This window comes from Ornithorhynchus anatinus, chromosome 1 (genome assembly GCF_004115215.2).
Source record: "Ornithorhynchus anatinus isolate Pmale09 chromosome 1, mOrnAna1.pri.v4, whole genome shotgun sequence".
In the NCBI taxonomy this organism is placed as follows: Eukaryota; Metazoa; Chordata; class Mammalia; order Monotremata; family Ornithorhynchidae; genus Ornithorhynchus; species Ornithorhynchus anatinus.
In genome coordinates, this window is record NC_041728.1 from 7,529,181 (window position 1) to 7,556,434 (window position 27,254).

Below are 27,254 nucleotides of genomic sequence, written 5' to 3' on the forward strand. Positions count from 1 at the left end.
GAGAGAGAGACAGGTTAACGGTCGAGAAATTTCAACAAAGCTCGACACACCGAAAAAGGGAAAATTTTGATCATGTTAAAAAAAATGCATATTTCAGTCAACCTATTTACTGAGCGCTTATTCTGTGCAGAGCACTGTACTAATCACTTGGGAGAGTACAATAGAGTAGAACAGACATGTTTCCTGCCCACAATAAGCTCACAGTCTATAGGAAGAGAAACTGTTTCTAGTCTCTAAGTTATCTTTTTCTTAGAAATACTTTCTAAAAACCCACACTTTATTGATAGTCCATTCAGGAAATTGCCTCAGACAGGGATGGTTGAGCAAATACCTCTTTAAAAAAAAAAAATAGGTTCAAGAAAAAAACCATTAAAAATACCATTAAAATACCAGCAAAAGCCTCCTTACGAAATGAGATTCCTGTTTACTCTCATTTTCTTTCTATCGTTTCAAAAGTGTGGCTTTAAAGAGGCTCAAATGGGGGGACAGTGGAGATGGAGACCCTGAAATTCTTGAGAAATGAACTTTCCCACAATACCCCGCTGAAGAGCCAGTGAAAGCATCCTGCTTGTGAAACACACTTTGTGCTGCATCAAGATCTCATTAGCTCTTAACCTACTTCGGAAGAAAAGTCTTCCCTGGGCCAGAGAGACAATGGGGAGGAGGCGAGGGGAATTCATGACCCCAAATAAAGGGCCCCAAGTCTGACTGTCATGTCAAAGTTCCAAAGGGCATTTATGAACTGGGTGTGCTTTTCAAATTCAACTCTTCCATGAGATTTTGACACCCCGCTTCCTCCAGGAAGTTTTCATAAAATATTTGGTAAAAACCATTCTTGGTGCTTCCCCTCCTTAAAAAAAAAAATCTATTTTTATATGAATATCTTTCCTTTATATTTCACACTGTCTTTGGCAGACCTAAAGGCAGGTTTACTCAAAGCCAACAATTCAGTGAACTTTCCCAGATGTTCATCTTTAAAAATATTATTTTTTTGGAAATTGTCATTCACCACAGGAAAAGCTTCAAGGGGAAAATGGAACAAGACATTGGAAGCAATAGACACCTAAATTAAAACAAACCAAAACCACATGCTCCTAAACTATTATAATGTGTTTCAAGTCAAAACTCCCCAATTCTTGAAAGGTCAAGGTAAAGAGGTTAAGAAACTAGGCGAAAAAAAAAGAAAAATAGAGGTTGGCTAAAAAAAAATAAATATCAAATTGTAATTGCTGTAATAAAAAGCTACAGCCTTGCTACCCATAGCATAAACACACAGTAGAGTATCGATAAAGAATCGATAACTCGTGAAAGCCGAAAAAAGGTCTGCAGAAAACTGACCCTCCAAATGTCATCGGGGAGGCAGCAGGGAAAAAATATAGGGTGGCACCTTCATCTTCTACAGTTTGGATAGTTTCTGGAGATGGCAAGGCCCTTCAAACATGATTCAGCCTTTCCCCACTGCTTTCAGAAAATCTTTGCCATTTCACAACAAAAAAATTGGTCTACCATGACCTACATTGCTTGTAAAGCTAATTTGCCTGTAAACAAAGGAAAAAGGGAAGGAGGGAATCTAAAGGAGTGGTATGGAACACTCGCCTGGCATGTGTTGTTTCTGCTTTCCTTTTCCACCTTTAAAATTTGCGGGATTATTATATCGAAGCCATTTCATTCCAGAATGGGCTTTATTCATCCCAGTGCCTAAGTGATTTCTCCAACATAAGTTCTCTGGTGGCCTAATAGCTCAAAGGGGTTCCTGCATCTCCCTTTTTTCCAGAGAGTGACCAACATTCTCAAATCATGTCAGTAACAATTTAGAAAGGGGGAAGGTGAGAGGAGGCTCACTTCGTATTACTTCTTGGAGGGCAATAAAAATGGCTACAAGATTGGAAAACGGGGCTTATGAGGCTTAAGTGGCCTAGTGGAAATAGCACAGATCTGGGAGTTAGAGTCAATCAATCGTAGTTATTGAGTGCTTACTGTGTGGAGAAAACTGTACTAAGGGCTTGGGAGAGTATGATATAATAATATAAAAGACACATTCCCCACCTACAACAAGCTTATAGTCTAGAGGGGGAGACAGTTAACAATATAAATATATAAATTACAAAAGTGCTGTGGGGTTGGGCATGGAGATGAACAAGCGGAGCAAGTCAGGGAGATGTAGAAGGGAGTTGAACAAAGGGAAGAGGGCTTAGTTTGGGAAGGTCCCTTGGTGGAAATGGGCCTTCAACGAAGCTTTGAATGCAGGGAGAATAAGTGTCAGATATGAAGAGGGAGGGCAGTCGAGGTCAGAGGCAGGACGTGAGCTAGGGGACGGTGGCGAGAGAGATGAGACTGAGGTACAGTGAGAAGGTTGGCATTAGAGGAACAAAGTGTGTGGGCTGGGAGAGTAGTGAGATGAGGTAGAAGGGGGCAAGGGGATTGAACGTTAATGGCGAGAGTTTCCGATCGATGCGGAGGAGAATGGGCAACACTGGAAGTTCTTGAGGAGTCAGGAGACATAGCCTGAATGTTTTTCTAGAAAAACGATCCGAGCAGCAGAGTGAAGTATGGACTGGAGTGGGAAGAGGCAGGAGGCTGGGAGATCAGTGAGGAGGCGGATACGGTCGGTAATCAAGACGGGATAGGGTAAGTGATTGGATTAGAGGGGTAGCGGTTGGATGGAGAGGAAAGTGAGTATTTTAGCGATGCTGTGAAGGTGGAACCGAAAGGATTTAGTGATGGATTGAATATGTGCGTTGAATGAGGGAGAGGAGTCAAGGATAATGCCAAGATTATGGACTTGTGAGACCCCAACAGTGATGGGAAAGTCAGGGGGAGGGCAGGGTTTGGGTGGGAAGATAAGGAGCTCTGTTTTGTTAAATAAAGAGGAACTGGGTTCCAATCCCAAGCTCTGCAACTTGTCTGCTTGTGACATCTTGGGCAAATCGCTTAATCTCTCTTTGCCTCAGTTACCTCATCTGTAAAATGGGGATTAAGACTGTGAGCCTCACGTGGGATCTGGACTGTATCTAACCTGATTAGCTTGAATCTGAATCTACCCCAGAGCTTAATATGGTACCAGGCACAGAGTAAGCGCTTTACAAATACCATTTAAAAAAGAAAGGAAATGAGAGCACTTGGCCTAGAAAAAACACCCTAGGGGGTGTTTTAATAATGGGTTTTAAGTATGTGAAAGGCTTTTACTCGGAGTGAACAACTATTCTCCATCTCCACAGGGGTTAGGAAAGGGGGGCTGAACTCACAGTAGGCCGGTGAAAGGGCTATCGCAACGGTATATGGTGTGGATGGAATTCAACCAAGAGCCGGGAAGACAGACCAGATGACTTCCTGAGGTTTTCTCTAACCCTGTGATTCCTGATGGTGAGGACTCTCAGGATTTGGAACAGGGTAGTGTTGTGGAAGGCTACCGGGTCTCTTTCCTCCACCAAACATTAAGAAGACGACAAGCTGTGGGGCTATAAAGATGGAGTACGGGGAGAAGATGTACTAAAATCTCTTCCCATCTATTATACACAAAGTATTTTGCTCCCCAGCTGCCACTGAGTCCTCAACAACATCCAGTAAAAGACATAATAAAAGGGGCTACTGAAGAACAAGAGGAATGGGGCTTCATCCGGGATGGAACATGCCTAACAATGCTGTTAAATTGCACTCTCCCAAGCGCTCAGTACAGTGCTCAGCACACACTAAGGGCTCCATAAATACCATTAATCAATTGATTGAGAAGCAGTGTGGCCTAGAGGAAAGAGCAAGGGCTTGGGAGTCAGGGGACCTAATCCTGGCTCCATCACGTACCTGCTGTGTGACCTTGGGCAAGTCACTTAACATCTCTGTGCCTCAGTTCCCTCATCTGCAAAATGCGGATTCAATACTTGCTCTCCCTCCTACTTAGATTGTGAGCCCCTTGTGGGACCTGATTATCCAAGCGGCCTTCTAGACTAAGCCCCCCTTTCCCTCAGCTCCCCCTCCCTTTGCGTCATCTCGACTCGCTCCCTTTGCTCTCCCCCTCCTGCCCCACAGCACTTATGTATATATGTATATATCTATTATTTTATTTATATTGATGCCCATTTACTTGTTTTGATGTCTGTATATCTATTATTCTATTTATATTGATGCCTGTTTACTTGTTTTGATGTCTGTCTCCCTGCTACTAGACTGTAGCCCAGTGTGGTCAGGGGTTGTCTTTATTGCTCAACTGTACTCTCCAAGTGTTTAGTACAGTGCTTGGCACACACAGGAAATGCTCAATAAATACGATTGAATGAATTGAATGAATGAATCTTGTGTCTGCCCAGTGCTTAGTACAGCATTTGGGATATAGTAAGTTCTTAACAAAAGCCACAATTAGTAGCAATCAATAAAATCGTATTTACTGAATACTTACTATGTTCTGAGCACTATACTAAGAGCTTGGGAGAGTAAAACACTACACAATTGGCAGACACTTTCCCTTCCCATAACTAGTTTATACTATTATTTATATATATTTATATTATAAGATTGATGATGAAAATCATCGTAGGCAGGGGTTGAAACTGAGGGAAGCAGAATACTAGGAAATTGAAAACTGTGACAGAGGGGGACAAAAGGGAATTATTTTTGTTCATTTGATATTTCTAAAATTGTCCCTTTCAACAGAATGCTAACATGTCACCAACACGAATCTCATTTTTCTGTGTGGACAAATTTAAGACCATATAAAAAACATATCCACCTCAGTATCCTGTTTCTATCAATGGCAACAGGATGCTTGGAAGAATGATAGGCGGGCTGCTCTCTTTGGCATTAATCCTAATGTGTAGGGATGTGCCGCCTATCACCCATCAAATTCTCCACCTCCACTCCCCCGCTACGAGCCCGTTATGAATTCATCCAAACCCCTCGGGTCTGCTGCTATTTTCTGCCTGCATAACTTCCTGTGGTCAATATGCTCACCACCCACCGTATGAAGAAGTGTGTCCTTTTGTTTGTTGTGAACCTTAACCCCAAAAATCTTGAACCAAATTGGTTCTTAACAGAATATGTTCTTTTGCATAATGTCAAAGTGCTTGGTACAGTGCTTTGCACACAGTGAGCGATCAATAAATACGACTGAATGAATGAAAAGAGTTGTGAAAGAAATCTCATTTTCAAGTAGGAACTGAGTAATAATGAGTAGCTAGCCTTCTTTTCTTCTACTGTGCATTTGTAAGCCTAGGGATGTTACCTAATTTAAAATACTTTAACATACTGAACAACATTTCAATTGCACTGTAAAAGATTTTAGCCATCCTGAACGGTTTTAATATTCTGTCTTTTGTTCTTCACCTAGCCCAGAGAGCACCACTTTCTGGCACTGAGCTGACAAAAAGTACTAGGTCACTCCGGTCAAATGGTTCTGATGGCATTTTCTTAAATTGGAGATGTTATTTTTGAAAAGTATGAATGTTAAAATTAACTCTCAAAATGGTCATGTTTGTATTTGATAGCTCCCTCTCCCATACTCTCAGCCACCACCAGCTGACCTATCCCCCAGGGCAGCACCATATTTTCAATATTAAACAATCTTCATTTATAATGAAGGAAAAAACAACCTAAAATGGCCTATTTATATAAAAGCATATTTACTGTGGTGTGATTATCCACAGAGGAAGGGAAAAAAGCTCCCATTCACCTATTACAACATACTCGCACCCCCTAAAAATAGGGCTTAACTTGTGGTGTTGTTTTCATAACTACTAAAAAATCTGAGGAAGCACAGTTAGTTATACATTTTAGTGGGGCTTTGTTTCCTTCATGGCAGTCTCCTGAAACCATCAAATCAAAAACAGGGAAGCAATGAAATCAAGTGTCTCCCCCATCTCGCCCTAGTCTGCGATGACAAGATCTTGAAGGAAGACACACACGCTTGTAATTCTAATATTTTCAAAATAAATGCATTGAGAAACAGTGTTCCAGACTGTGAGCTTGTTTTGGACAGCGAATGTGTCTGTTTGTTGTTACGTTGTACTCTCCCAAGCACTTAGTTATGAGAAGCAGCGTGGCCTAGAGGATAGAGTCCACGCCTGGGAGTCGAAAGGTCATGGTTTCTAATCCCAGCTCTGGCATTTGTCTGCTGTTTGACCTTGGGCAAGTCCCTTCACTTCTCTGTGTCTCAGTTCCCTCATCTGTAAAATGGGGATTAAGACCGTGAGTCCCATATTCATAAATACAAATGAATGAATCTTGTTTCTACCACCGTGCCTAGAACAGTGCTTGGAACATAGGTAAGCACTTAACAAATACCATCATTATTATTATTATCATTAGTAGAAATACAGTGCTTTGCACACAGTAGGCATCAATAAATACTGTTGAATGAATGAATATGTTAAATGTAAACATAATAATGATGGTATTTGTTAAGCGCTTACTATGTGCCAAGCACTGTTCTAAGCACAGGATCTAATACCACTGATGTATTATCATCTGTCATTCCCATTGGAAGACTAGATCACTATCCAGATAAATAAATTTGTGCTCTGCACACAGTAAGCGCTCAATAAATACGACTGAATGAATGAACCACCCTGCTTTATAGTGACTGAAACTGTATTTACTTTCACTGGATGAAGCGCATTTCGATTGAAAAAATGTGATCCTAAGCCTCATCTCTCTCTTTTTTTTTTTTTTAAACATTCTTTAGCATGGAGAGGCGGTGTTGGGTAGCAGAAGAGCGCCGGTCTCAAAGCCGGAGGACCTGGGTTGGAGGCCGAGCTCTGCCTGCTGTGAGACCTTGGGTAAGTCAATTCGTGCCACAGTTTCCTCAAGGTACATCCACTGCACAGTAAACACTCAATAAATATTGATGATGATTGATCTACAAAATGGGAATAACACAATACCTGCCTTTCTACCTACCTCACAGGGTTGTTGTGAGGGCAAAAATGAAATGAGTAATGTGAGCGTACTCGGGGGAAAAAAAAGTGCTACACAAAAACCAACGTAGTATTACATTTATTCTAAGGAGCCGGGTTCTCTCAGTGCCTCAAGGTCCTATTTCGTTAGTAAATTAGGCACCTGCAGTCCAGGAAGGGGCCATAAAAGGGACCACAGCAGGGTAGATGAAATTGATGGGGCAACGAGTTCAACGTGCCGGATGTGTGAATTTCGTATCAAACAGCCTGGGAGTAAAGGGAAGGAGCATGGCCTAGTGGATAGAGCACAGGCCTGGGAGTCAGAAGGACCTGGGTTCTAATCCTGGCTCCACCCTTATCTGCTGTATGACCTTGGAAAGTCACTTAAATTCTCTGTGCTTCAGTTACCTCATCTGTAAAATGGGGATTAAGACTGTGAGCCCCATATAGGATAGGGACTGTGTCCAATCTGATTAGCTAGCACCTACCCCAGCATTTAGAACATGGCTCGACACACAGTAAGTGCTTAACAAATCCTATTATTATTGTTATTAAACATGGATGATGGGAGACTTTGGGGAAAGTAGTAATTTCACCAAAGTAGCCCACTCCAAAAATCCTTGGTACCCATGGCCGACAGTCTTCAGCATGGTAGGGATTAAATCTACAACTCTATTATATCTTAGTCTCCCGAGTGCTCAGTACAGTGCTCTGCATACAGTGTGCACTCAGTGAAGACCGCTGATTGATCGATTAACCAATAACACACTAATTCACCAAAACTACTAATTTGAAACGACGGCCCACACGCAAAAAGTGATGTGCTTGGAGAAAAGTAGGTTTAACTTACAACGATCGTATTGAATGGAATGATTATCCCGCCCAATAACTTATATGAAATGGTGTCTTCTTTGTAAGGGTACTTGATGGACTCATCATTACAGAACACTCCTCTTTTGAATGGGGCATGTCTTGAGGTGAGAATTGCAAAGGGCAATCCAGCTAGCAAAAGGAATAAATACAAATATCATTAAAAAGGAAGTGGCATAGCTAATGGCACGATTATCCGAGGGAGTGTGCTGGGGAAAGTAGTGGGCATTAAAGAAACGGAAGACAGCACACACACAGAGAAAGAAGAGAGCAGGCAGGAGCGAGTTGGCTGGTGTGGAGAGAATGCTGGGATCCCATTCCTCTGGAGAGAAGGCGGGAGGCGTTTCTCTTCAGAAAATTAAATAGTCTTTTGGAAGTTCCTCCCCCCGGGGAGGAAATGGATTGGAGAACCACTTTTCCCATGGGTTGGTTGGCTACTCTGAGACACTCCACCCTACCTACCTCCCCGTCTACGATCCACTCATCTTCCCTCACCCAGAGATGCTTTGGGAGTTCTTATCTGCATTTCTTTACCTTGTTAAGAAAAAAAACAAGAAAACCCACAGAGAACAGAAATGAGTCACCCTAAATATAGCAGCACCTACTGACCCACGGCTCCACTGACCACACTCTGACCTCAGAAGACCATGGTCGCTGGCTACGTTCTTAAGAGAAACCTAAGAAACCGAGCCCTCCATAAAAGCTCCGTCGGAGCTCGATGGCAGGTTCCACTCGGTCATTTCATCTTTTAGCGGAAAGGACGAAGGAGAACCACCCAACCTAGTGTCGTCTGCACAGTGGCTAGAATCTCCGTCCTGCAGAAATGCATTCGTTTGGTTTTCTTTCGCCCTTCATCCCACCTCGCCCAACGCCCACAATGAGTCACACGAGGACACCCTTCATTCAGACGAGATGACTTGGGTTAAACACAGAGGGAGATGGACAAAATGGCCAGTCTCCTTATGCATGGGCCCCAACTTTCTTATCTAGAAGAAGCGCTTGCCGGCACCGAGGAACATCGAGAAACCTGCCTGTTAGCATTCGCCCTCGGCTTAATCTCCTTAACTAGCAGTTAAGTGTTATTTAATTTGTACACCCTCTCCCTGCACATCTTGATTTTAGATTCACCAAAACTATTTATACAATAATGGTGTGGTTGAAAAGAAAGTCTTATGGTAACAGACTCACTTCACAGTAGAAAGAACATTAAGAAAATCAACCCTCTATTGCAATTAAAAGTCCAGGTGCCTATTTTTGTTTTTCGAAGTTTCCTTAGAAGAGTAATACACGTCCATGGAAAGCTATGGAATTAGCTCATTTTCATTTTTAGGCTCTGACTGGGTTTCTCTCCTCTGCACTCCCTACCACCAAAAGACAGTTGTAGCAAATGACTCAAAGTTCTAGCATGAATAATAACGATGATGGTATTAGTTAAGCACTTGCTATGTGCTAAGCACTGCATGAAACGCTGGGGTAGAATCAGGTCGGACACAGTCCCCGTCATCCTACCATCAATGTCCCCTTCTGAAACCCAACGGAGGAACGAGAAGCAGGATGGCCTATTGGATACAGCACGACCTTGGAAGTCAGAAGGACCTGGGTTCTAATCCCAGCTCCGCCACTTATCTGTCTTTTGACTTTGAGCAAATCATTTAACTTCCATGAGCCTCTGTTACCTCATCTGTAAAATGGGTATTAAGACTGTGAGCCTCATGAGGGACACTGAATGGGTCCAACCTACTTAGACTGTATCTACCCCAGTGCCTGGCACAAAGTAAGTGCTTAAACGTTACCATAAAAAAAGGGAAAGAATCCTTCAGGAGACCTCACAAGAGACATAAAGGAGGACCAACTGAACACTCACTCACCACTATCACTTTAGAAAGAGGCCTCCTCATAGGATTTTAATATTGAGTGACTGAAATGTCTTGCTGGTCTCAAGTTTGAATATTTAACTTCCTTGCAGTCACAGAGAAGCAGCGGGGCCTAGTGGATAGAGTGCGGGGCCTGGGAGTCAGAAGGCCCTGGGTTCTAATCCTCACTCTGCCAATTGTCTGCTGAGTGATCTTGGGCAAGACACTTCACTTCTCTGGGCCTCAGTTTCCTCATCTGTAAAATGGGGATTGAGACTGGAAGCCCTACGTGGGACAGGGACGGTGACCAACCTGATTACCTTGTACCTACCCCACCACTTAGTAAAGCGTTTGGTACATAGCAAGTGCTTAACAGGCCTGGGCTTTGGAGTCAGAGGTCATGGGTTCGACTCCCAGCTCTGCCACTTGTCAGCTGTGTGACTGTGGGCAAGTCACTTAACTTCTCTGTGCCTCAGTAACCTCATCTGTAAAATGGGGATTAACTGTGAGCCTCACGTGGGACAACCTGATTACCCTGTATCTACCCCAGTGCTTAGAACAGTGCTCTGCACATGGTAAGTGCTTAACAAATACCAACATTATTACCACCTCTGCTGGGCTCTTGCTAAAGAGAGGAGGCCAAACCGGGTTAGCATTTTGCCAAATTCCTCTGAGGGGAAAAAAGAAAATTCCTGAGGGCCAGAGCCATTATATAGGGAGAAGAAGCAGGTGGCTAGGGAATGAGGGATGAGGTTGAGAAGTGAAGGATGGGGGAGTGAGGGTGACGGGGGTGGTGGGGGACGGGCGGTAAGCGAAGCACACCTGCTGAAACACTACTGCAAAAACAACTCAACCGCTTGTCCTGTTGGCAGTGGGTCACATCTGCCCTCCTGTTATCACTGGTGTCTGAGCGATGCTCACCAGAGGGCCACAGAAAGGGCGTGCCAGGATTTCCATGAATCAACTGGCCAACTGTTCATTCATTCATTCAATCGTATTTATCGAGCACTTACTGTGTGCAAGGCACTGTACTAAGCGCTTGGGAAAGTACCCTGCAACAACAGACACGTTCCCTGCCCACAACAAACTCACAGTCTAGAGGGGGAGACAGACACTGATATACACAAATAAATAAATTGTGCAAGAGAGTCCCCTCTTTCGGACACTTTCTCTTGTGTTCTGCAATCTCTGCGGAGGGCCCGGCCTCTCCTTACTCAAGGGAGACTCTGCTCCGGGGAAAAGGAGCGGGCTGAGTTACCGGAGAGACGGAATGGCTCCGGATGTTATCCCGTTATCCTGATTCCCTGTGGGTTGACCAAAGTGGCTAGTGAAACGGCACGCTGCCTGGCTGTGTGACATAATAATAATAATAATAGTGAGAAGCACTTATTACGTGGCAAGCACTGTACTAACCGCTGGGGTAGATATAAGATTATCAGATCCCACATGGAGCGCACACATTCTAAGTTGGAAGGGAGACAGATACTGAATCGCCACGTCACAGTTGAGGGAACTGAGGCCCAGAGAAGTTAAGTGACTTGCTCAAGGACACGCAACAGGCAGGTGACAGAGGTGGGATTAGGTGAGGGTTGGGTGAAAAGTCCCACCCTGAAGATGCCCAGTCGCAACCCACCATCAGAACGCCTAAAGAAAAAGAGTTGCCAAAATGGCTCCCACTTGGCCCCCAGTTACTGACAATGGCCCATCTGAACCTAAAACTATACGGGCAAAGTGGCTGTCTTCAGCTCCTTAGTGGTAGCCCTGGCCACAGGAACTTGACACCCCTCTAGTTCTGCAGAAATAAACATGGAAACCAAGGCAGAAAGAAAAACAAATCAGTAGAACCCAGCAGGCTATTTAGATATCGCTGCCTTGGGACCTTATCAGATGATTATTCTTTGCCAACATATAGACACCTGCCTGCCCTGTTAAATTCAGAAGACACAACCTTTACGGAACCTTTACAGGCTAAAGTACAACTAAAAATACTCGCTTAAACTTTTTCAAATTATATACATGTACATATATTTATATATGCATATATATGTATGTGTGTGTGTGTGTGTGTGTGTGTATACATATACAAACACTCATGCACATCTACTGTCTCATATCTACAATTTTCCATTTTCTTCCTCAAATGTTTTTCATAGTCGGTGGCTTGGAAAATTCCTCAAGAGGGTTACTAAACAAATGAAGCATTTGTTTTTCAAGGATGATGGCACCTATTTAAGATAGTCATAATAGTATTTATTGTATATTGGATGCCAAACACTGCACAAAGCACTGGGAGAGAATACACAGGTGTGATGGGTGTGATTTCTAAGAGTCCTTAAAAAGAAGAACCAATTGCTAAAATTTAGGAGGAGTAATGAACAGTAGCGTTTTCTTTTGCTAGAGATACTTTGTTTTCATGACGATAACAATAACAATAATGATGATATTTGTTCAGTGCTTCCTATGTGCCAAGCACTGTTTTGAGCGCTGAGGTAGATACAAGGTAATCACGTTGTCCCACGTGGGGCTCACAGTCTTCATTTTACAGATGAGGTAACTGAGGCACAGAGAAGTTAAGCGACTTGCCCAAAGTCACACAGCTAATAAGTGCCAGAGTTGGGATTAGAAACCACGACCTCTGACCCCTAAGCTTGTGCTCTTTCCACTAAACCACGCTGCTTCTTCATAATAATTAGGATATTTGTGAAGTGCTTACTATGTGCCAGGCACTGTTCTAAGCGCTGGGGTGGATACAAACAAATCAGGTTGGGCACAGTCCCTGTCCCACGTGGGGTTTACAATCTCAATCCCCATTTTACAGATGAGGAAACTGAGACACAGAGAAGTGAAGGGACCTGCCCAAGGTCACAGAGCAGACAAGTGGTGAAGTCAGAATTAGAACCCATGACCTTCTGCCTCCCAGGCCTGTGCTGTATCCACTACGCCATGCTATTACTATATAACCTCTGAAAGGACCGTGATGTGCTTATTTATAAAAATCCCTCTTGGGAATGTCACATTTTTAAATGGAATTCTGACAGTCTTGCTTCTTACCTTCCTTTGAAAAAAAGGAAACTTGCTCCAGGATCAAGAGGAATGACAAAGCAAGAACGCACTGAGCCAAGGCTTGGTTGGGAAATGTCATGACAAGTCAACCAAATATTGGTCTGGATTATGAATAATTAAAATTGTGGAATGTTGGAACAATTCATACACCTCTAGTTGGTTCTCCACCCTCTGCATCAACATTATAATTCAACTGGTTTTGCCTAGGCCAGACCCTTGCCACGATTTATCCACATAGTGTTTTGGTGAGTCAAAATAGATGAGGCTGCAAAAATAACTATGGAGTTATGTAATTTTCCTCCTGTCGTTCCACTGAGGAAGCATTTCTCATCCTCGCTTCCATCTGTCCATCGAGAGATGATACAAAATACTGAGGTCCTGGGACCTTCTTTCCTCCTGAAGACCAGAATTTATATAAAATAGCTTTAAAACTTAAGGGGAGTAGGCCTTTCTAGCACTTTTCTCTCCCAATAATGATAATAATAACTGAAGTATTTACTAAGTGCCAAGCACTGTACTAAGCATTGGGGTAGATACTAGATAATCAGGTTGGGTCCAGTCCCTGTCCCCACATGGGGTTGACAGCCTAAGTAGGAGGGAAAACAGGTATCAAATCCCTATTTTACAGATGAGGAAACTGAGGAACAGAGAAGTTAAATGATAACCGTGGAGTGTTAAGCTCTTACTATGTGGCAGGCACTGTACTAGGCGCTGGGGTGGATACAAGCAAATCAGGTTGGACACATGGGGCTCCTAGTCCCCTCCCTTTACCCCCTCCTACCCTTGAGGCACAGAAATCCGCATGGCAGAATAAAAGAATTAACAAGGAAAACCACGCATAGGTTTCCTGCGGGCAGCCCTGCACCTTTGGAAGCAGAGAAACCAGGCAGCCAACTTATTTTTGGAGAGCATAGATATTCAGAAATAAAAATGAAAGTTTGGGTGAATAGAGGGAGTGTCCTCCGCTGTCTCTATGGCAGAACAGTGAACCACAAAACACTTGGGTTAAACTGCCTAAGTGAAGCAGCTTGGTATAGGGGACAGAGCACGGGCCTGGGAGTCAGGAGGTCATGGGTTCTAATTCTACCTCTGCCACTTGGCTGCTGTGTGACCTTGGGCAAATCACTTCACTTCTCTATGTCTCAGTTTCCTCATCTGTAAAATGAGGATTGCGACTGTGAGCCCCACTTGGGACTGTATCCAACCTGATTTGCTTGTATCCACCACAGCGTTTAGTATTGTGTCTGGTACATAGTAACCGCTTAACAAATACAGTAATTTGCACCTCTGAATTTAAAATGAGCTACATTTTAAGGAAGTGAAACTAACTTTTCTCAAGTCATAAGAATTCTGATTTTAAGATAGTCTCACACAACAGCATGCATCCTGTCTAGCTCTCGTCTTCTATCTCAGTGAGTACTTTGATTTTTTTCCATTTCTTAATGTGAGGTGCTTTCATTTCCCTAACCTGATTAGGTTGCCATAGCTTTCTTTTATACACTCACACGTCAACCAATCTTGGGTTGAAAGCCAACTGAGGAGCTCCTCTACTCAGTTAAAACCACCGAACCAATAAATTAAAAACGGGGCTTTATCACTTTCAAAACTTTCGGTAAGACAGTGTACTAGATGAACATCTACTATTAGGTGTTTGTTTTTTTTTTAATACTATGCCAAAATGACAAGTGCTGATATTATAATTTGATGATATTAATAATTAGATCCTTCACTGGAGGTTCTTAGAGACTTGGCCAGCATCATCTGATAATGGATTGTCAGTAGGGACCAGAAAGGTAGTTCCCTTAAGAGGACATTTCCAAAGGGGTGGGTCCGGAGAAGGAAGGGGAGGAAAATCAAGGAGAGGGGGCAGAAAACGAGACAAGGGGAAAAGGGAGAAGTGGTAAGAGGAGTCAGTCAGCCAGAACTGACTGGAACTTATTGAGTGCTTACTGGGTGCAGAGCACTGTACTGAGCGCTTGAGAGAGTACAATACAACAATATAACAGACACATTCCCTGCCTGCAACGAGTTTAGGTCCCAAAGGAGAAAAAGGGGTGGTTGGATGAGAGAAATCACTCCCCTGCTTCCTCCCCTGCTGCATGGGTCTGGCTTGCCCCCTAATAATAATAATAATGGTACTTGTTAAACGCTATGTGCCAAGCACTGTTCTAAACACTGGGGAAGATACAACCTAATGGAGTTCGACAGACTCCCTGCCTCACATGGAGCTGACGCTCTTAATCCCTATTTTCCAGATGAGGGAACCGAGGTCCAGAGAAGCAAAGTGACGTCACCCAAGGTCCCAGAGCAGACATGAGGTGGAGCCGGGATTAGAACCCACGTCCTTCTGACTCCCAGGTCTGTGCCCTGTGTCCTCTCTACTAAGCCACACCCTGGAGAACCAGGCCCGGGCAGCCCGATTCAGCCGGGGCTACAGCGTGGCCAAGTCTGTCCGGGTAACAGCGGCGGTGCCGGATCCTGGTCAATTAGCTGATCCTGGGCTGGGGGAGCCGCTGGCTCCCGGCCCCGAGGCCCTCCTGGTAGACTCGCGACTTGTTCATTCAGAGCCGGCATTCCCAGATCGCCAAGCCTGGGGTTCGAGGAACAGCCACAGCCAGCTTCCCCGTCAGTCAGTGAGTCAATCGTATTTACGGACTTACTGTATGCAGACGGCCGGACTGAGCGCTTGGGAGAGGACAATGGAACAATAGAATAGACACAGTCTCTTGCCCACAGTGAGTTTACCAGTCTAGAAGGGGAGACAGACATCAGTATAAATAAATAACTTACAGACACGGACATAAGTGCTGCGGGGCTGGGAGGGGGGATGAATAAAGGGAGCAAGTCAAGATGACACGGAAGGGAGTGGGGGAAGAGGAAAGGAGGGTTTAGTCAGGGAAGGCCTCTTGGAGAAGATGGGCCTTCAATAAGGCTCTGAAGGGGCGGAGAGTCACTGTCTGTGGGAAACGAGGAGTGAGGGCAGTCCAGGCCGGAGGCAGGACGTGGGCAAGAGGTCGGAGGCGAGACGGATGAGATCAAAGTGAGAAGGTTGGCATTAGAAGAGCCAAGTGTGCAGGTTGGGTTGTAGTAGGAGGGTAGGGGAGGGGCGGTAGGAGGGGGCAAGGGGATTGAGGGCTTTAAAGCCAATGGTGAGGAGTTTCTTTGGCTCCTGTGGGCAGGGAGATGCCTGCCAGGGATTGATATGGGGGGAGGAGGGAGCCCCCACCTCCCTATATGACCCGTCTGACTGGCTTAAGAGTCAGAAAGTAGGAGACAGGCCAGATCCTGACAGGATTTTGGCAGGCTCCCTCACAGAAGGAGACAAACTGTGACCTTAGTATTATCCGACGCCTCCTCTCTTTTGCCTCCGGAGAAAGTGATAACCAAATTAGGCCCTTCTCCGAATACCTGCCTCAGTGCTACCGACACCTGGTGAGTTCCGGGTGTCCGCAGAGATGGCTCTGGAGGGCGGCGAGCAGCCGTGAGCTGGCAGGCCTCCTGGGCAAACGTTATTTGCCAGGACGACAGTGGCATGGCCTAGTGCCAAGAGCAAGGGTTTGGAAGTCAAAGGATGTGGGTTCTGAAGCCGGCTCTACCACTTGTCTGTTGTGTGACCTGCCCAAGGTCACTCCTTCGTGGGACAGGGATTGGGTCCAACCCGATGATCTTGCATCTACCCCACCTCTTAGTACTGTGCCTGCCACATAGTAAGCACTAAATAAATATTATTATTATTATTATTATTCTCATCACTATTATTACTGCTATCTTGCTCAGGTTCAAGGCAGTCCCAACTGCCCTGGCACCAGGTCTCGGCTCTGGCTGGACAGGGCAAGGGATGAGGTTGATGAGGCAGAAATAATAATAATAATAATAATGATGGTTTTTGTAAGTGCTTACTACGGGCCAGGTACTGTATTAAGTGCTGGGGTGGATACAATAAAATCTCATTGGACAGAGTCTCTGTCCTATGTGGGGCTCACAGTCTCAATCCCGATTTTCCAGATGAGGTAACAGACACAGAGAAGTGAAGTGACTTGCCCAAGGTCACACAGCAGCCAAGTGGCGGAGGCAGAATTAGAACCCATGACCTTCTGACTCCCAGGCCCGTGCTCTATCCCCTATTCCATGCCGAGACAAGACATTTTGACTTGTGCTGGGCTCTCCGCCCCTGAGGTGTTCAAATGAGTTACGGGGCAGTTCCAGGATTTTTGAGAAGGCACTTATTCCTCAAGTAAAGCAGGTTTAAATCCGGCTACCCATAACTTCACGAGGACTCTTCAATTTCAGGTGTGACATCCCTATGGTCTCAGAAACCCTGCGACCCAGTAATACTTGAGGAGATGAAGAAAGCAGATGAAAACATTTAAGAGCAATTGAGAGGGTCGACAGGGGAATGGGGGCAAAAATGGATGTTGATGAGGAGGTACTTTGCAAACTACCCAAAAAAATGAGAACATGGAATGGAAGATTTGGGGAATAATGTTAGATCACTGTCTGGTAATGTAGACTGCACTATCTTGGAATGCTCTCCTCTTCAACCCATTCCCCTGAGCTTTGCCAAGATTTCTGCTTTATTCCAAAGTCCTCTAAAAATACTGCCGGCCCCACAAAGTTTTTTCCCCCAACTAAATGGAGAAATGAACATACTAATTTAATCCACTATGAAGATACTCATATATATGTGTATAGTTTATATATAAATTTACATGTATATTATATTAAACCTGTTTACGTATGTGCTGAAACATTAGCACATTCACCTGGTTCTTATTGTCGCATCTCTCTCCACTGATTTTCTCCATATTTCCTTCCATTTGGCCGTGTTGATGTAATAGACTTTAGAAAAGGAACTAAAGAGCACATGCCTGGGAATCAGAGGGACTGGGTTCTAATCCTGGCTCTGCCACTTGTCTGCTGAGTGGCCTTGGGCATATCACTTCACATCTCTGGGCCTCAGTTACTTCATCTGTAAAATAGGGATTAAAACTGTGAACCCCCACACGCCAACATGTGTCCAACCCGATTGGCTTGCGTCCACTCCAGTTATTACAGTGCCTGGCACATAGTAGCCACTTAAATGCCATTAGAAATAAATTTAAAAAAGGACCGTGATCTTGTCGGGTTTTTTTGAACAGAGTCCACCAACAGTCTCTTGAGGAAGCTAAATTCAATTTTTTAATAAGGATGATGGTACGGAGAAAAGCATTTCACTTAAGTGTACTTCGTAGGAAGCCCCACTACTGACACTAAATAGGCTTTGAAAGTATTACATTTGATTGTCACTTCTTCCCGCAGTGTTATAAGGACCCCCCAAATAGCAAAGACACAGGTCTTCCGTCCACCATTAGATCTTTAGATCTTTTCTCCCACCTCACTTCCAAAGCATTAATCTGCCCGGTTGGCTATTTTCCTCCGTTGACCTCAAAAATCAGAGTCATTCACAATCTCAAAGGTCAAACAAGAAGCTGGGTTAGTATTCATTCATTTAGTCAGTCGTATTTATTGAGGGCTTACTGTGTGTAGGGCACTGTACTTAAATACTTGGGGGAGCTCGATAGAACAATAAAAAGACACATTCCCTGCCCACAAGAGCTGACAGTTTAGAGGGAAAGACAAACATTAATATGAATAAATCAATCAATTACAGATAGGTACACACGTGCTGTGGGGCTGGGAGAGGGGCGATGAATGAAGGGACCAAGTCAGAGTGGTGCAGAAAGGGGGGGGAGAAGAGGAAATAATATTCCTAGTTCAGAGTTCAACTTTCCTGCTTGGAAAGGTCCCCAACACAAACCACACCTGAAGCAGCTCTTTCCACAACCTAGCTGAAACGTCTATAATTCAACACCAGCTGAGTATTATCGAAGGTACCTCAAATACACTCCATATTTCCTGTTGTCTCCTAATTCTGCTGCCCAGCATCATCTTTCCTAGCTCGTTTAGAAACCAGAACCTTACCCTGATTAAAAAAAAAAATTCACAAGTTAGTACAGTTTCTTCCTCTTTCTGCAGAGTTTTAGATAACACAGTGGTTTTCTAACCCAGCAGAAAGACTCTGTGGTAAAGGCCACTGCTCATCTCCTCTGCTAACAGAGAACCACAAAAACTCCCTCCAATTTCTTTCCCAGACCAATAGGAAGATGCAAGATAACTTTTGACCGCAAAAAAAAAAATGGTCAGACCACAGAACATACTCCACTTCTCTAGCTTCCCGTCACGGGCTGCTTCTCAATACCCCACAGAAGCAGATAGTTGCACATTTATATTAGTTTGTTTTAAAAAAACAAAACACTTTGCTGAAGATCGGCCTAATAAAGACGATTTGCCTTGCTGATTCCTAAACTTGTCTTCATACGTACAACTTTATATCATCAAGTTTCTAATGTGTCCTCACTTGAAGCATTTGTTCATTTGGAAACCTACTTATCGTGGTAAAATACCGCTGGAAAACACACAGCCTAACCTGACTGCCAATTGGGAACACTCATTCATTCATTTAGTACTTTTTGAACGCTTACTATGTGCAGAGCACTGTACTAAGTGCTTGGAACGTACAATTGGGCAACAGATAGAGACAATCCCTGCACACTGACGGGCTCACAGTCTAATCGGGGGAGACATGGCAGAGCAAAACAGAACGAAACAAAAACAAGACAACATTAACTTTTAAACATGCGCTTTTAAAGACATAGAGATGCACCAAGGGTCTCTTTGACATCTGACAATCCAGCATCAAGAGGAATCAGGCCAGAACTGGGATTTTCCTCCTGTGAAATGAGAGAAAGTGACTACCAAGACTGGTTATAGTCTCTCAAACACTTAGTACAGTGCTCTGCACACAACAAGAGCTCAATAAATACCTCTGATTGTTGCCAGAAGGAAGACAGTAAAGCAAAACCAGTCTGAGCGGCTGCCTGAACACAACGTGGAGAAGCAACATGGCTTAGGGGATAGAGCACGGGCATGGGTGTCAAAAGGACCTGGGTTCTAATCCCACCTCTGGCAAGTGGTTTGACCTTGGGCAAACCACTTCATCTCTCTGGACCTCATTAGCTCATCAGTAAAAAATGGAGATTAAGAATGTGAACCCAGTGTGGGACAGGAACTGTGTCCAACCTAATTAGTTTGTATCTACCCTAGCGCTTAGAACAGTGCTTGGAACATAGTACGTGCTTAACAAGTACCATAATTATATAATTATTATAGTAGCAACACCTGGCCTGTCCCTTATTTCACCTCCCACATGCTCGGGCTGACTGGTCTCCCCAGGTGTAGCCAGAGAGGGAAAATTTGGAAGGGTTTTGTAATGGTATTTGTTAAGCACTTGCTATGTGCCAGGCACTGTATTAAGCACTGGGGTGGATAAAAGATAATCGGGTTGGACACAGACCCAGGGTCATGTAGGGCTCACAATCTTAATCCCCATTTTGCAGGTGAGGGAATAATAATAATAATAATAATGGTATTTAAGCGCTTACTTTGTGCAAAGCACTGTTCTAACCGCTGAGGTGGGGAGACAAGGTGATCAGGTTGTCCCATGTGGGGCTCACAGTCTTAATCCTCATTTTACAGATGAGGCAACTGAGGCCCAGGGAAGTTAAATGACTTGTCCATCTGTAAAATGGGGATTAAGACTGTGAGCCCCATGTGGGACAACCCGATCACCTAGCATTCCCCCTCCCTAGTGCTTAGAACAGTGCTTGGCACATAGTAGGCACTTAACAAATAACATTATTATTACTACCCCAGGACTTTAACAGTGCTTGGCACATAGTATCCCCTCAGCACTGTACTCGTCTGCTCAACTGTATATATTTTCATTACCCTATTCATTTTGTTAATGAAATGTACATCGCCTTGATTCTATTTAGTTGCCATTGTTTTTACGAGATGTTCTTCCCCTCGACTCTATTTATTGCCATTGTTCTCGTCTGTCCGTCTCCCCCGATTAGACCGTAAGCCCGTCAAACGGCAGGGACCGTCTCTATCTGTTGCCGACTTGTTCATTCCAAGTGCTTAGTACAGTGCTCTGCACATAGTAAGCGCTCATTAAATACTATTGAATGAATGAATGAATAGTAGGTGCTTAACAGACACTGTAAAAGATGCAGATTGATTCATTCAACCGTATTTATTGAGTGCCTACTATGTGCAAAGCAATGTACTAAGCGCAGATTTACAAGTCTTCCGATTTCTCCTGTACAAAAAGTACAGAGAGGGAAACTCCGAGTTTAGGGTACACCTTGAGGGGGTACTTGGGCAAGCAAGGGCTTCAGGCTGGCCGAGTTACGACTCTAAAACTTTCCAGCCAGGGCTCATGGAGAGCTTGCAAGACAGCGAGAGGTGGGGATTAGGCTTCAAGCAACTGAGCACGGCTAAATCCTCCCATGTCCCCCTTAAAGCACTGACTACGCTGCCCGAGGGAATCAATCATCTTTACTTCGGGCAGAGCACTGTATTAAATGCTTGGAAGTATACAACAGAGTTAGTAGACACGGTCCCTGCCCACGATGAACTTGCGGTCTAGAGGGAAGGAACCCAAGTATTGCATCCCAAATCCATTCAGAGCAGCGGCTGGACTACCTCTGTTGTATCAAACTTTCCCAAGTGCTTAGTACAGTGCTCTGCATACAGTAAGTGCTCGATAAATACCACTGATTGAATTGCTCGAATCTAGCCGCCCAAGAAAAACTACATCCCCCATATACGGCCGTTCGCTCCGTGTTTGGGAAGGTTCCGGCACTATTATACCAAAACAGTGTGGGCAAGGAGTTGGGAGAAGCCAGGAGACTTTCTCAACCCTGTCATGTGGCTGGATTTGGCTTTGAACCAGCCTAACGTGATTTAGGATGCACCAGCCAGGTCTGTGCAATACTCTGGGGCATGTGCCTGGGAGTCACAAGGCCCTGGGTTCTAATCCCGATCCGCCACTTGCCTGCTACGGGACTTTAGGCAACTCATTTCATTTCTCTGGGCCTCATCTGGAAAATGGGGATTAAGACAATGAGCCCCATGTGGGACACGGACTCTGTCCAACCTGATTTGCTTGTATCTAGGCCAGCATTTAGAACAGTGCCTGGCACATACTGAGCGCTTAACAAATACCATAAAAAATAAAGAAATAAATCCTCCAGTGCAACAGAGGAAGGAAGCCAAACCAACCTTCTACATGATTCCACAAGGCCAGTGTTTACATGAAATAACCAATTAAAATCCTTTACAGAGCAACTTGGGATTGGGGGCAGTTTATTTTTAAGGCTTGTCAACAAGTTATCCAAAGAAGAATTGGAAAAGAATAACAGTCCCACAAATGATAACCACTCACACCAGAAAGGAGAATTCTTTTGACGCTCTTCTTCAACCCCTGTGTAAATTGTTTGTTACCCAGAATACAGTAAATTGGCTCTCCGAGAAACCCATGGGGTCAGCGGCAAGAAAAACCTTCACTGTTACCATCAGTGTATACTGTGAGGGGAAAGGAACAAAGAAGGAATTGTCTCTATTTGTTGCCGAATTGTACTTTCCGAGCACTTAGTACAGTGTTCTGCACACAGTAAGCGCTCAATGAATCCCTTTGAATGAATAAAGCTTCGGACATGGGCCCTCGCCCACAGAAAGACTCACCGCCTTAGATGGAGGAGAAGTGAAAACTGGTGATAAACACAAAGAAGGAAATAATGACATCAAGCCAAAAAAAAAAAAAATAGCATCACCAAAACACAGTGAGCTATAGAGTTTGAGACAATAGTTTGTAGGTGTCATCCCTGCCCATTGTTAAAGGCGCCATTCCCGGGCTTCCTAGCTCCTGCTTTCGCCCACACCACTCGTACGCAATGGCTCTTCACCTTGGCACTTGCCACCTAGAAACAGACTCAATCGACACCCTCGACTCGTTGCAAAGCCAGGCCTAAAACGGTAATCTAATTCCTAAAATGGACGCTGAGAAAGGTTCCGTTTCTATTTAAAAATTCCAGTTCCTGTGGTACTAAAAAAGAATCTCAGGGCAGAAACGTGCGCATGAATGCCTTAAAGAGAACTCCCGAGACTTGAAATGTTTGACCTCGACCGTCATGCTATTTTGGCTCAAGTCAGAGAACACCGAACATTTCCTACCCTGGGGATCGAGGTCACCGAGAGGACTCTCAATCAATCGTATTTCAATCAGTCAATCAAGGGTATTTATTAAGCGCTTACTGTATGCAGAGCACTGTACCGAGAACTTGGAAGTTGGTAGACACGTTCCCTGCACATGACACGCTTACTGTCCTCCCAGGGGACAACTTGTTGTTGCTGTTGTTTACGGTATTTGTTAAGCACTTACTATGTGTCAGACACTGTTCCAAGCGCTGGGGTAGATACAGGTTAATCAGGTTGGACACAGTCTCTGCCCCACATGGGGCTCACAGTCTTACTCCCTATTTTACAGATGAGGGAAGTGAGGGAAAGAGAAGTGACTTGCCCAAGGTCACAAAGCGGAAAAGTGTCGGAGCCGGGATCAGAACCCAGGTCCTTCTGACACTCAAGCCCGGGCTCTAACCACTAGACCACGTTGCTTCCCTACCAAGTGAAAACCAACTCGTGAGGTCTGCCATTTGCCATAAATGCGATAAACGCTCTCCCCTTATGGCAGTTCAGTGATCCACGACGCACTTTATGAACTTCGTCTCAGTTTACGGATCAAGAAATTGAAGAACGAGCAGAGATTTGGGGTCATTGTTTCTTTAAGTGGCTTGCCCAAGACCAAGAGAGGGGGCAGGAATCCAGTTCTGGGCTGGTCTCCCATTCTCACGCTCCAGACTCCTTCTTGAAGCATACCCAGAAACCAAGAGCACTTTGCTTCACCATTACAAATAGCCAAACAGTCTAATTGCTATACAGTCTGAGAATAAAAAGCACCTCTCCACCCTCCACCCCCTCCTCTTTGTTTTTGGGGGGGTTTTTTTTGGCAAATAATATTCTGTCATGGTGAAATTCTTCCAGGATCTTTCTTCGGAGCTTTCTACTGGTCAGATAGGAGAAAGCTATTTGGAGCCACTGGGAAAGTCTGAAGCATCTCAGAAATGGCACTTGTCCAGTGGTGCTATTTTTGTTTTCACTCACAGTTACTGAATAAGGTAGTGAGTCAAGGCCACAGTACCAATATTGCAGAAGGCGATGGTGAGGTCTTTGCCTTTTGCTTATTTTGGGAAACTGGCCTGCTTAATTTTGCACTTCTTACTAGAACGAGTTAAGTGGGGATGCTTTGCCAGTGTACTTTTGGGGTTTTGTAAGGTTTCTGTAAGGTTTGGGGAGGGGATTTATTTTCTATTACTTTTCAATTCTGTTTGAAGCTCTAGACGAGGTCCCAGGGGACCATGTCTAATTCCCACCTGGGAATTCTCTCCCACTGCTCAGCACAGTGCTCTGCACACAGTACTCGCATAATTAATACTATTACAATGACCGCCCCAAGATGACCCGCTTGAAATATACTTCCTAAAAAAACATATTATTCCATCTGAATTGTAATTTCTCCATTAAAACTTGTCTTTTCTGCCACGAAGGCTTCCAGTAAAGTTGAAGGACATCTACTTTTACTACATAAAATCAATTTTAATCAAGGTTAAAATTCAGTGAGTGCCTTTTTTTAATATATAATGGGGCAAAATGAGTTGCTGTATATTACCCTTGTATAATATAATGGATTTAAGTTTTATTTGTCCTAAATGGAATCATGACTCACCATAACACATTAAATAATTTATAAAATATAACTTTTTTTTTGGAATGAAGCCTTGATGTAGATTTAATTTCAAAAAATTTAAGAGCTGAAGGGGACTTTTTGAGGCTTTTCATTTAAATCCCCTCTTTGACACTCTGTCACTCATAAATATGTAATTCCGGACCGCATGGTAAAAAAATACACACAGGACCAAAATTACACGCACCTCAAATCTAAACAGGTAACCTCCTTCCATGCTGTCAATTACATCGTACTTGATTGCATCACTCCTCACCTGTAGCAAATACTGGTAACTTTATTAAGAGTCGAAGCGGTTTGCCATTTTAGAAGCAAGGGTTTTACCTTTACAATTTAAGGGCAGCAACGTTACTGGGATCTAAAATTTCTAAACCACCCCGGGAGAACATAAGAACCTCAACTAGAGCTGCCAAAATAAACCCCAAAATACCATTAACAAAATATGGGGAAATCCTGAGGAAATTTCTAAGTTCATGGACAATCCCACCCCTTCCTAGTCCTCCAGTCTGAACTGCGTGAGATAGCAATGAAATAAATCCATTATACAGGCCCCATTAAAGTCACATTGTACTTAAGGCACCACTCATTCTCAGCCCATAGGTCTTTAGGCCTGGCTCATTAAGTTAATCATGTGCAGAGATCAAAAATCTAGCATGGGGAAAAATAAAAAGGCTTCTTTTTTTAATTTAGGGAAAGAATCATATAAAATGGGTTTTATTTATATCAGTAGAGCTCCTAAGATTTATAGAACCGCTCTGACTTTTAATAGAGTCACTTCACAACAAGTCAGCTTGTTACTGAATGAAACATAAAACAGATCTAACCGAAATCTTCAGAAAGCATCAAAAATCGCAAACCTTTAAACCTTGAAGTATGGTGTGGGTATGAGTAACAGAAGAATGGCACAAAGTTCCGCACCTAATTCTTGGTACAGAATGAAACGGATGATGTAACTAAGTCATGATGTTTCCAATTAGACACGCCCCGCTCTCTAGGGTGTAACTATTTAATCTCATCAGAGGCACTCTTCCAAACTGCCCTTAACCAATGACTTTTTAACACTAAAGATTACCACAAAGTTAATTTTGTGAGCTGGTATTTTTTCCAATAGATCACTTTCCTCCCCGTCTAGACTGTAAGCTCGTTGTGGGCAGGGAACGTGTCTACCAACTCTGTTATACCATACTCTCCCAAGCGCCTATTACAGTGCTCAGCACATAGTAAGTGCTTAGTGATTGACTGGGAAACCATAAGAACGGTGGGGGCGGGGGGGGGGACGAGGGGGAAATGGCCCAACTGATGTTTGACTAATATACTATTAGAAATTTCCCATTAGCAATGTTTACCAAGTTGAAATATTTAACCACACCTCTGCAAACTAGACTACTTGTCTTTCCGGTCCATTCACCCACTTAAAAAAAAAAAAAAACTCAACAAAAACCAACCGAACATATCCATCCAAAAGTATCTTCAAATCAGCAGAAACCATTTTTCGCAAAACACTGGGGGCTAGAATCCTTCCCCAACTAAATTTTCTCATAGAAACTTCTATTTTAGAGGCTCCTGTCAGAACTCGGCATTTTGACCCTATGCACCGACTCCAGGGATTTGGGCCACGTAGACCTAACTCCTCTAGACTGTGAGCCCGTTGTGGGCAGGGAATGTGTCTGTTTATTGTTCTAGTGTACTCTCCCAAGAGCTTAGTGCAGTGCTCTGCACACAATAAGCGCTCCACAGCTTAACCCTCTTTTCCCCCCATTTCCCTCTGCTCCTCCCCCTCTCCCTTCCCATCCCCTCAACACTGTACTCGTCCGCTCAACTGTATATATTTTCATTACCCTATTTATTTTGTTAATGAAATGTACATCGCCTCGATTCTATTTAGTCGCCATTGTTCTTACGAGATGTTCTTCCCCTCGACTCTATTTATCGCCATCGTTCTCGTCTGTCCGTCTCCCCCGATTAGACCGTAAGCCCGTCAAACGGCAGGGACCGTCTCTATCTGTTGCCGACTTGTTCATTCCAAGCGCTTAGTACAGTGCTCTGCACATAGTAAGCGCTCAATAAATACTATTGAATGAATGAATGAAAAGCGCTCGATCAATACGACTAACTCTTCATTACATGCCCCGCTACTAGTCCATCCCCAAACCCGTCCCAGCGACCCGAAGCCAGTCAGGTTTTTCCACCCTTCCATCCCTGATCCTCCACCTTAACACTCCACTGGATGAGCAAAGGGGGAAGTAGCGTGGCTCAGTGGAAAGAGCCTGGGCTTCGGAGTCAGAGATCATGGGTTCGACTCCCAGCTCTGCCCCTTGTCAGCTGTGTGACTGTGGGCAAGTCACTTCACTTCTCTGTGCCTCAGTTACCTCATCTGTAAAATGGGGATTAACTGTGAGCCTCACATGGGACGACCTGATGACCCTGTATCTCCCCCAGTGCTTAGAACAGTGCTCTGCACCTAGTAAGCGCTTAATAAATACCAACATTATTATTATCCAACAGCTGAGGCAGGCCAGGAGGAGGGTACTGTCGAATGGGCAAGACCCTGAGATTTTCCAAACATCAGCTGTGGTCAGGGAGACTCGGGAGATCCAAAACCAATCGGGAGGCACGCACCCCAGACTTCCTAAACCGTGCCATCGCAAGCGCTCACTACAGCGTTCCACACACGATAAACTTCCTTACTGGGCTAGTAGCCATGGTAACCGTTGCTGTGGCTTCGGATACGCCGCAGACTCTGAATCACAGGGAACCGGAAATTCTGCTCCTCGAGCCACAGGTCCCTCCTGACTTTGGTTTGCATTTGATGCAGTTGACCTTGTCTCTTAGGCTGTTTCAATG

At 44.2% G+C, this 27,254-nt stretch overlaps 1 protein-coding gene across 2 annotated transcripts in view; it reads right to left on the reverse strand.

Annotated features, from left to right (window-relative positions):
- Positions 1 to 27,254, reverse strand: part of PLPP1 (phospholipid phosphatase 1) — a 133,029-nt gene that overhangs the window by 60,963 nt on the left and 44,812 nt on the right. The window contains exon 2 of one of the 2 annotated variants that reach the window (XM_029066405.2): positions 7,732 to 7,883. The exons of the other annotated variant lie outside the window; for it this stretch is intronic. Coding sequence (XP_028922238.1) covers positions 7,732 to 7,883 — 152 coding nt within the window. The remainder of the gene's footprint in view (positions 1 to 7,731; positions 7,884 to 27,254) is intronic. 2 annotated transcript variants of the gene reach the window in all.